We start from the raw sequence: 11779 nt of genomic DNA on the forward strand, positions 1-11779 counted from the left end.
AATGAAAACATAGCTCTAAAGTAAGATTACCGATATTGTTCGAGACGAAAGAGGGGATGCCTTCCGGGGCATCCCCAAGCTTAGTTGCTTGGATCTTCCTTGGATATTACCTTGGGTGTGCCTTGGTCATCCCCAAGCTTAGGGTCTTTTCACTCCTTATTCTCCTCATATCGACATCTCACCCAAAACTTGAAAACTTCAATCACACAAAACTTAACGGAACTTTTTGAGATAGGTTAGTATGATAAAGAGCAAACCATTCCACTTTTGGTACTGTCAAAGACAAGATTCATAATTATTCTCACACAATGCCTAATGTAGCATATCATTTCTACAATTTATATTGATAAATATAAGCCATAGAAGCTAGAAGACAAGCAAACTATGCATTGAAAACAGAATCTGTCAAAAACAAAACAGTCTATAGTAATCTGTACTCAGACCATACTTCTGCTACTTCAAAAATTCTGAAAATTTAGTAACACGTGAGAAATTTGTATATTAATCTTCTGCAAAAAGAATCAACTGAAAAGCACTCTCCTGTTAAAAATAAGAATTATTTTCGTGAGCACAAAAGTTTCTGTTTTTCAGCAAGATCAAGTCAACTATCACCCAACATGATCCCAAAGGCTTTACTTGGCACTTTATTGAAGCAAAAGCTATAAAACATGATTACTACAGTAGCATAATCATGTGAACACACAAAAACAGTAGGTAAAAGTGTTGGGTTGTCTCCCAACAAGCGCTTTTCTTTTATGCCTTTTAAGCTAGGCAAGATGATTTCAATGATGCTCGCATAAAAGATAAGAATTGAAATATGAAGAGAGCATCATGAAGCATATGACTAGCACATTTAGGTCTAACCCACTTCCTATGCATAGGGATTTTGTGAGCCAACAACTTATGGGAACAAGAATCAACTAGCATAGGAAGGCAAAACAAGTGTAACTTCAAAACAATCAACACATAGAGAAGAAACTTGATATTATTGAGATATGTAAGGGCATAAGTTCCTTTCTCATAATAATTTTCAGAGGCATCATGAATGGATTCAACAATCTAACTACCACATACAGCTCTCTTTTCATGATGCACAAGCATAGAAAATTTATTACTCTTTATGGCATACGTGTCATCATAATAATCATCATAGATAGCAACTTCATTGTCATAATCAATTGAAACCTCTTCCAAAATAGTGGATGTATCACTAAATAAAGTCATGAACTCTCCAAATCCACTTACATCAATATTGTAATAAGATTCAACACCCTCAAAAATAGTGGGATCACTACTACCTAGAGTTGACACTCTTCCAAACCCACTTTCATCAATGTAATCATCATAAATAGGAGGCATGTTATCATCATAATAAATTTTCTTATCGAAAGTAGAAGGAATCAAAGGATCATATTCATTAAGCAAAGCATCCCCAAGCTTAGGACAAACATTATTTCCAGCAAATAAATCTTCAAACACATCAAACATAGCATCCCCAAGCTTGTGGTTGTGCATATCATCACAATCATTCTTATCAATAGCATGAATGGCACCAATAGTATAGCAAACATTATTATCATCTTCTTCCAAGCAAGCGCTAAAAAGATTTTCAAGATCATAATGAATATCATTGTCTTCCGAATCAAAATCATCACAACAAGCAATAGGCATAACAAAATCATCATCAACATCATCATCCTCCATCAACATATTTGATTCACTTTCATGAGGCACGATGGTGATGGGAGCAACATTATTTGGGAGAGATACCTTTTTATGTCTTTTCTTTCTTCTTTTCTTCTTCTTCACCACATCATGTGTGGGTTTAATTAATTTTTCCAAGCTTCTTGTTGAAGAGATTGATTGGATAGGAAGCTCCTCCTCGTTACCTGATTCATCATAATAAACACTAGGAGGGTTTTGGGAAACATTTTCCCTTTCACTAGTACTCTCTTCATACTCCATTTGTTTTCTCGTCTTTAAGAAGTTGGCAATATAAGGATTCTCAATGCAATTTACCGCACAAAACATATAAATTTCTTCTAGATCAAAATCAAGAAATCTCTTGGGATTTGGAAAACCCTTAGTTATACGTTTCATTTCTTCATACCCCAAAACAAGACTAAGCTCTTTATGATGCTCAAGGGTAATCAAGTTATCACAATTTTTGGACACGATTTGAGCATTAAATAATTTGAATTGGAGATTTAAATGACCACGTTCATTGCAAAGTTCACAAGGATGGCAAAAAAATTACATTTTTCAGCACAATCATCTAGCCTCTCTTGCAACTTTTTCGTTTCTAAATATTTATGCTTCTTACAAAATCTACCTTCCCTTTTTGGTGTGCAAAGTCACTCCCAATTCACTCCGCAAAAAGTGACATGCTTATAAGCAACATTTTTGTCATGACTTGCAATCATCATTAGCATTTTGGATATTCAAAGAATTCACACTAACAACATTGCAATCATGCTCATCATTCAAATATTTTGTGCCAAGCATTTTATTGACTTCGTCTTCTAACAATTGAGCACAATTTTCCGAACCATCATTTTCAAGAAAGATATTATAAAGATGATCAATAATAGGATGCAACCTAAATTCTATTTTTGTGTAGTTTTCTTTTACAAGCTAAACTAGTGATAAAACAAGAAACTAAAAGATTCAATTGCAAGATCTAAAGATATACCTTCAAGCACTCACCTCCCCGGCAACGGCGCCAAAAAAAGAGCTTCGTTGACGGGATGTGAGTGCCGCTTACCTAGCCTCTCCGGCAACGGCGCCAGAAAAGAGCTTGATGTCTACTACGCAACTTTATTCCCTTGTAGACACGTGTTGGGCCTCCAAGCGCAGAGTTTTGTAGGACAGTATCAATTTTCCCTCAAGTGGATGACCTATGGTTTATCAATCCGTGAGAGGTGTAGGATGAAGATGGTCTTTCTCAAATGACCCTGCAACCAAATACAAGAAATCTCTTGTGTGCCCAAGACACCCAATACAATGGCAAATTGTATAGGTGCACTAGTTCGGCGAAGAGATGGCGATAAAAGTGTAATATGGATGGTAGAAATATATTTTTATAATCTGAATAAATAAAAACAGCAAGGTAGCAAATAGTAAACGGGCACAAAAACGGTATTTCAATGCTTAAAAAGGAGACCTAGGGTCCATAATTTCACTAGTGCAACCTCTCAACAATGCTAACATAGTTGGATCATATGATTATCCCTCAAAGTGTAACGAAGAATCACTCCCGAGTTCCTATTAGCGGAGAACAAAAGATAGGAATTGTTTGTAGGGTACTAAACCACCTCAAAACTATTCTTTCCGTTCGATCTATTCAAGAGTTCGTACTAAAATAACACAAAGATATTTTTTTTCGTTCGATCTGTCCTAGAGTCCGTACTAAGATAACACCAAAGAAAGTTCATATTCATAATGCTCAATCCACACAAAGAACTATAAAGAGACCCCAAAGTTTCCGCCGGAGAAAAGATAATAAAAACGTGCATCAACCCCTATGCATAGATTACCCCAATATCACCGCGGGAATCCGCGAGTTGAATGCCATAACATATATCAAGTGAATCAATAAGATACCCCAATTGTCACCTCAAGTATTCATACCGCAAGACATATAGCATGTGATCTCAAATCTGAATATTCAATCCGACATGACATAACTTCAAAGGGTAAAGATTCAATTCATCACAACAAGAGTATAGAGGGGAGAAACATCATATGATCCGACTATATTAACAAAGCCCATGATATAGATCACGAGAGAGAGAGAGAGAGAGATTAAACACATATCTACTGGTACAAACCCTCAACCCCGAGGGTGGATTACTCCCTCCTCATCGTGGTGTCCGCCGGGATGATGAAGATGACCACCGGAGATGATCCCCCCCTCCGGCTGGGTGCCGAAACGGGTCTAGATTAGTTTTCGGTGGCTACGGAGCCCTGCGGCGGCGGAACTTCTGATCTAGGTTAACCCCGAAGGGTTTCGGAATATTTGGGAATTTATAGTGCAAAGAGGGGGTGCGGGAGGCCACCGAGGTGGGCACAACCCACCTGGGCGCGCCAGTGGGGCCTGGCGCGCCCTGGTGGGTTGTGCCCCCCTTGGGGCACCCCCCAGGTGCTGCTCTGGCCCATAAAAAATCCACAAAAATTTTCGCGGTGTTTGGACTCCGTTTGATATTGATTTTCTGCGACGTAAAAAACATGCAAAAAACAGCAACTGGCACTTAGCACTATGTCAATAGGTTAGTCCCAAAATATGATATAAAATGACTATAAAATGATTATAAAACATCTAAGAATGATAAAATAATAGCATGAATACTTCATAAATTATAGATACGTTGGAGACGTATCAACACCATAGTCGGCCCTTGCTTCATCTTCTTCCTCTACGGCCTCCGATGCAAGTATGGTGGAGACGACCGCTGCCCATTTCTAGATGGGAATCGGGCTACCGACACGGACCCAGCAGCAACGGCATGTCAAGTGGGACAGACAAGCAGCGATGGATCCGCTCTTGCTCTGGGGCGCGTTGCACCTTTTGCTCCGTGGCGCTCCATCGGTCTTGCATGCGGCGCGCCACAACCTCTCGATGCTGACGCGCCTATCTTGCTCTGTAGCACTCCACCGATCTTCTTGTGCTGCGTGCCGCAGCCTCTTGGCGCTGACACAACTATCTTGCTTTGTGGTGCTGCCGCGCCCTGCGTCAAGGGTCTGCTCAATCCTGGCGATGACGTGTCGTACGACGTCGACCAGTATGTTGCCGGGGACGCCCTCGGCCTCGATGAGCCGTGGCTCCTGCATCGGCTCGTTTTCCTCGTTGAGGAGGTTGATGTAGAGGCAGTGCTTCGACGGGTTGTCATGCTTGGAAATGTTAGAGGGGCTATAGGTTGCGCTAATTGTGCCTGCGTGCGTCGCGCGGTGCCTAGGCTTATGCCCAATCACTGGTAGCGAAAAACCGATGGGCGAGAGGCGAGGAACGGTGGCGTGTTCGGAAAACGTCATTAATAAATAACTTAAAAAGGAAGAAAGCATGAGTTAGAACGACACGTGCGCACACATTGCTTACCCACGGGTATGATATACTCATGTGCCCAATAAAGCACACAATTGACACCAAGAATTGTATACGCTATCATGAGTTAACACTTAACACACACGGGTTTTCTATACAAACCGTGTGTTTTACTTCAAAATCATCACACACGAGTATTCATATCACGCATCATGTGTGATGCTCGAAGGCATTACAAACAATTTGCGTAAGTAAATCGTTTGCCAACAACGCACACACATATACTATTTGAATCGTGCGTGTTATGACGACATATCACAAACGTAGAAAGTAGAATTATAGTTTAGTGTGTGCCTTATATCACACACGGTCTATATACCAACATCATGCCCGATGGATGGGCCGTCGAACACATTTTGTTTTTTGACACATGAGTATATTTTTTTACTGTTCGCAATGTGTTCATTGCCAGTTCGATCAAATGGTGTGTGATAGATGTGTCGTCTTGGGCCCAATTTGCAATAGTGATCGCACATAATTGGTTCCTAACAACCGTTTGCCACTCAACGCACGCGGCTTGTGTGGCGGAACTGTGTGTTTTTTTTTGACTTATTGCAAACAGTTCTTCCAACAGAGATAGAACTGTGTGCCCTATATCACACACATATCTTCTCAAATTGTGCACGATTGATCGGCCATAGGAAAAGTTTATTTATCTGGCTTACAGTTTTATTTTCTACTGTTTACGGTTTCTACATCGCACATAATTGGGTTCAAAGATGTGTGATAGGTGTATCGTCGTAGCACGGTTTTGCACTAGTGTCCCTTAAACAATGTCTTTTAGGATGAAGGAGCTATTACCCATCTTAATTAAAAACGAGTAAACCTCCAAAATTTCACCGCTGTCACCCACGATGTGCACGCAGTGCCTGCCAAGGTTCAAGCAGAAACCAAACCAGTGCACCTAGCCCACGGGTTGAAACAGGCCTACCCTATCGTGGATCCACGCATGTGTCATCTATCACGGACTCCTGTCCCATTCCGCCCATCTCCCGAAGAATACCACCATTGTCTCTCGTGGCGACCTCTATATAACGCCAAGACATGATAGCCAGACTCACACACTCGCAGTAGCTAGCTAGGTGCTTGACCTACTACTGCTCGTGACCAATATGGCGTCCAAGGTGTCGGCTTCATGTGGCCTCTTCCTTGCCCTTAACCTCCTCTTGTTTGCAGTAACCAGTGCCTGCCCAAGCTGCGGCGACACGGGCAACAATGGTGGCCACGGGAGCAGCGGCGGCGGGAGAGGTGGTGGCGGTGGAAGTGGCAGCGGCGGAGGAGGCCATGGAGGCGGGGGCGGTGGAGGCCGTGGAGGCGGCGGCGGCGGATATGGAGGCGGAAGCGGAGGGGGTGGAGGAAGTAGCGGTGGTGGGATCATTGGCGGCGGTCCAGGTGGTGGCATCATCGGCGGGGGCCCTGGTGGTGGGATCATCGGCGGCGGGAGCGGTGGTGGTGGAAGTGGCGGCGGCGGCGGTGGCGGGTATGGAGGAGGAGGCGGCGGCGGGACGAGCGGGTGGTACGGCAAGTGCCCGACGGACGCGCTGAAGCTGCACGTGTGCGCCAATGTGCTGGATCTGATCAAGGCGAAGGTGGGCGTGCCTCCGTTGAACGACCGGTGCTGCCCGCTGCTCAACGGGCTCGTCGACCTGGACGCCGCCATCTGCCTCTGCACCGCCATCAAGGCCGACGTGCTAGGCATCCACATCAACCTCCCCATCCACCTCAGCCTCATCCTCAACTTCTGCGGCAAGGGCGTCCCAACCGGCTTCATGTGCCCTACCTAATCCCGGTGATACTATTGAGTTCGCGTATGATCTCCCACAAAGAGAAGGGGATGAGAGAGGTCACGTCCACGCATGCATGCATGCTCTCAGCGAAGTGCATGCATGCGTTCAATAACCAAATTGTTGATTTGCTTTAGTTGTTTTATTATATTGTTTCGTAAACTTTTGAGTCGTAGCTTGTCATAGTGACCATTGCATTTTGCTTTGTGATGGAATGTGGCCGTTTGTTGTTGGTGTTGCTGTCGTTACATTATCTCTTCCTAATTTTTGAATTTGAAAGATGCATAGCATCTAATGAATTTGATTTAGTATTTCCAAGATACAACATAGTAACCTGTGATTGTTGGATCCGAGTCAAGGGAAATTTGACCAAACTGCAATATCTTTGTTCTTAGACCTTATATTTCTCTATGTTACGAATCTTAAATTGCAGTTCAATTAATACAGTGTCACATCGTTTTAATAGTTACAAGACATCACATGATACTTACTTATCATACTGCAGTGGAAGAGGTCTTAGGCTAACTCGTTGTACCAATACAAACCGAGATTTCAAACCTAAAAAGTAGAATTTGACCACTCGGGCGGACTAAGCCTAGCTTAGAGCATCTTCAATAGATGGTCCAAATTTTGACGGTCCAAAACCGAAGATGTTAATTTTGGACCGCCAAAAAATGCGTTTGGAGCTCCGAAAAAAGGCCAACTCCAATAGATGGTCCAAATTCATGATCCAAAAGAGCAACTCCAATAGGTAGTCCAAATTCATGGTCCAAAACCGGCCAGCAGCCGCCCGGCTGCTGTTCAGCCGCTATCCAGCCACTGTACAGCCGCACATATTTCAAAATAACATTAAAAAAATTCACGTCCACAATATCAAATTATTACATAGTTCTTCAGATCCAGAAAATGCAATGCAACACAAATACAACATAGTTTTGCACAATACAACATAGTTTCGAACAAACAAATAATGAATCTATGCGGATCTTTCGCCATGCCATTTCCAATGCTCTTCCATCAAATCTTTTTGGAGTTAGGTCATGCACATCGTTGTCTCTAATTTCGCTGTACACCTCCATGAAACGTCTGATGCGCTCCTCTTTGCGCATGGGGTTAACACGAATGCCCATCAACTGATAGAAGTTGTAATCTAAAAACTTTCCACGCTCGTTCTCAATGATCATGTGATGCATGATCACGCAAGCGGTCATGATGTACCAAAGGATCTTTTGATCCCAAAATCTAGATGGTCCTCGCACAATAGCAAATTGGGATTGCAAAATCCCAAATGCCCTCTCAACATCTTTTCTAGCCGCCGCTTGTGCATTATGAAAGACAAGTTCTTTCTTACCTTCAGGTTTTGCAACCGGCTTGACGAATATACTCCACCTCGGGTAGATCCCATCTGCAAGATAGTACCCATAGTTGTAGGTGCGGCCATTTTCTTCGAAGGTCACCGGTGGTGCTTCTCCATTTGCTAAGTTGGCAAAGAGAGGTGACCGGTCGAGCACGCTGATGTCGTTGCAAGAACTGGGCATACCAAAATATGCATGCCAAATCCATGTTTCATAATCAGCAACTGCCTCAAGAATGATAGTGGCATCCTTCCCACGACCCTTGAATTGTCCATGCCATGTTTTTGGACAATTCTTTCATTTCCAATGCATGCAATCCACAGACCCGAGCATACCTGGAAACCCTCGAGCTTTGTTCATCTCCAAAAGCCTCTGAGTGTCCTGAGCATTGGGTGCTCCCAAATACTGTGGAACGAACACTTCTACCATAGTTATTGCAAATTGCTTGACATAGAAGATAGAAGTGCTCTCTGCCATCGCCAAGTTGTCATCAATGTAATCTGTCGGAACACCATATGCCATAATGCGCAAAGCGGCAGTGACCTTCTGCTCAATGCTATGTCCAAGCAACCCGGCACAGTTCCTTCTCTGCTCGAAGACTGGGTTATGCTGCTTCACTTCATTGCAAATGCGAAAGAACTAGTCTTTCGACATTCTGAAACGGCGTCGAAAGTAATTCTCCAGAAAACAGGTGATGATGCAAAGTACTTGCGCACCAACTGTTTGTGCGCATCAATCCATTCTCTCCGAATGAACGCACGACCATAAACGGAACCACTGTGCTTTGGTTTCTTCCTCTTGTGCATGGCCACTAGCATAGCAATCTCCTCTTCTTCATGCAAATCAAATTCCTCGTCCGACGATGAATCATCCACGAAAGAGGAGTCAACCGAGCTCATCTACAATGCACACAACCACCGTCAAACATACTATCCCATCCCAAGTTAAATCATCAAGTTTTGTCATTTTTTTACCTTGGGGAATTCCGTCGAACACCTTGTGCGCGCGGTGGAAGAAGATGGCCGCCGGTTGGATTGGCTGCTACTGACGGCTGCGGACGGCTGCGGTCGGCTCAGGACGGCGGCGGTGATAAGAAATGAGGTTGGAGGCCGGCCAAGAGGAGCTCGGCGGGCGGCGAAGACTAGTTCGGCAGTCGGGCAGAGGGCTTGGTGCGGCGGTCGTGCGGCCGGCCTAACGGCCGTGGACAGGCTCACGGCTGACGGGAGGAGGTCGGCGGTAGGCTAAGACCCGGCGGAGGCCTACCGCGGCAGCCGGACCGCCGAAGGGGCCGAATCCCGCGCCGGCTGCCACCCGATTCGGCGGCGTCCGGGCGGCGGCAGGGAGGCGACGGGGGCGACGGCAGCGGAGGGCGGCGGCGGGGATGTGGGGTGGTGGCGGCGCCGACGGCGAGGTTTTGGGCGGTCGCGGCGGCGGATTCCGGCCGGCTGTTCTTCGGGCGGGCGGACGGGCGCGGGCGGGAAAGGAAATGAAGTGGCGGTTGGGCGTTCGCGAGCAGCGGCTGGTTTTGGACCAGATGCACCTCGTGATGTATATTTGGACCGCGAGGTGTTGTATTTTACATCACGAGGAGGCCGCGGTCCCTTTTTTTTGCATATGGACCGTCTGTTGCAGCAGCGTTTTTTGCCCCAAACGGTCTAAAAGTTAGGTATTTTTACACATGGACCATCTATTGGAGATGCTCTTAGATTGTAGGTTTCTTGTGGGAGAGGATTTGTGGTACGTAGGGACACGGCCCAACCCCTTTTTTTGGTTTTTAATTTTTAATCTTTTATATCTTTTGAACCAGAAGTACAAATTAAGTTTGGTTGCATTTTCGTGTTTCTTGTGATGAGGGCTTTCAAATAAATTATATTTTAATTACATCTTGTTGTGTTTTTAAAACTTTGATAACTTTCAACTGATGAAACTTGATACATCGTAAGTTTTAAAAACTAAGATGTTAAACATGGTGTCCCATCGTGTGAAATCTAACAGCTTTGCGGATCGCGAGGCAATCTGGCACGTCTGGCAGGTGCGTGCCCCCACACCTGCGAATCCGGGTTCCTTGTTGTGGAACAAGCTCATCCGAGTTCGAGGCCTAAACTTGGCACGGGTGTTCGCATATTTCTTCAATTTATTCAAGGCTCTTTGGTTCTACTCTTTCAGTGATATGATGTGCATGTCTGAGTATGAAATGTATGGACGGCTTCATCGATCTCAAGATCTGCCAGTTAATTAAGGTCTCTCGGAGGTGCTTGAAAGGATAATGTGCGTACATATGTTTATAGAAATGAGTGTGTGCGCGCGCGTGTTGTGAGGGTCGGCGAATTGTGTTTCTTTAAATAAGAAAAGGAAGAAAAAAACTTGACCACTGGGAAGCGGGGAGCGAAGAGTGCAGACCTCATGCTTTATGGGCATAAAAACCGGTAACCTGCAAATTTCCTCCCACATCCGTTCGCTGATAAGGGGACCAGTCCGTGAACACGGATATGGAAGGTCGCCGTCCAATGCTACCCATATACATTTTAAACTCTTTTTTAACAAACCGGATGAAATTCAGGCAAACACGTCAGATTTCATACAAACAAGACGGATTTCATACAAACACGGCGGATTCACTTGATTTCAAACATTTAGAAAAAAAAGACCCGACCCTATACCTATCCTACACACCAGCGGCGCCCAACGTCCGAGCCCTTGTCGTCCTCCATCCGCCATCTTTCTTACCACTAGCGATAAGACCGATGAAGTGAAGGTGCGGTCTCCGGCGAGGAAGAGTAGAACACGGGAGACGGACCAGCCCACGTGGGACATAAGGCCATGTTGCCTCCCGTGGCCTACTCATCCTCGGAGGAGTCCGCGACCTGTCCGTCACCGGTGGACGTGAGATCCACGATGGAAATGGTGGCGCCGGCGTTGTCGTCGTCCCACCAGGCCGCCTGATAGTTCATCGGCGGCGCAGATGGCATTGTTCTCCTCCGCGGTCGCCTGCAGCTCGCCTTCGCGGAGGATACTTCCTAGCGAGCGGCGGCTTGAGCGCGGACGGCATCGTAGATGGCACGCTGCTCCGCAACGAAGTTGGGGTTCGCCGCCGCCATGGCCACCACGGCCTCCTCGCTCACGCGCTCGCCGTAGATCAGGCCCTCCGCCAGCCAGTGCTGCTCCAGGAGGAACAAGTTGTACCATTGTTCCTTCTGCGCATGCTGGAACGCCGACAAAGGTGTCGGCGCAAGCTGCACTTTCGCCATGGCGGTGTTGTAGTGCGCCTGCGCTTGCTCCATGGTGAAGCTGGTGTGCACAGGAGGCGCATGAGTCGGGGCGGTGTCATCGGAGCCCATCTCCATCATGTGGTCGTCCTCTTCTTCGAAGACCTCAGGCAAGCTGTCCGACAAGCCGACCTCGATCCTCCTGGCACGGCGGCTCTGCCAGGCGGCGGCAAGGACGTCCATATTTTTTAGCTTTTTGTCTCTTTTACCGCAGGAAGTTCTCCAAAAGTATGAAAGGCCGGAGGGCTTTGTACCAACCATTCTAGTGTGGTT

The 11779-nt window shown here is 45.7% G+C and overlaps 1 protein-coding gene across 1 annotated transcript; it reads left to right on the forward strand.

The window, feature by feature from the left end:
• Positions 1-6213: 6213 nt before the first annotated feature.
• LOC123168842 (putative glycine-rich cell wall structural protein 1) lies at positions 6214-7212 on the forward strand. Its single transcript, XM_044586706.1, has one exon. The coding sequence runs from the start codon at positions 6214-6216 to the stop codon at positions 6883-6885; it is 672 nt and encodes a 223-aa protein (XP_044442641.1). The 3' UTR covers positions 6886-7212.
• The last annotated feature ends 4567 nt before the right edge of the window (positions 7213-11779 follow it).

Source organism: Triticum aestivum, chromosome 1D (genome assembly GCF_018294505.1).
Source record: "Triticum aestivum cultivar Chinese Spring chromosome 1D, IWGSC CS RefSeq v2.1, whole genome shotgun sequence".
NCBI classification, from domain to species: domain Eukaryota; kingdom Viridiplantae; phylum Streptophyta; class Magnoliopsida; order Poales; family Poaceae; genus Triticum; species Triticum aestivum.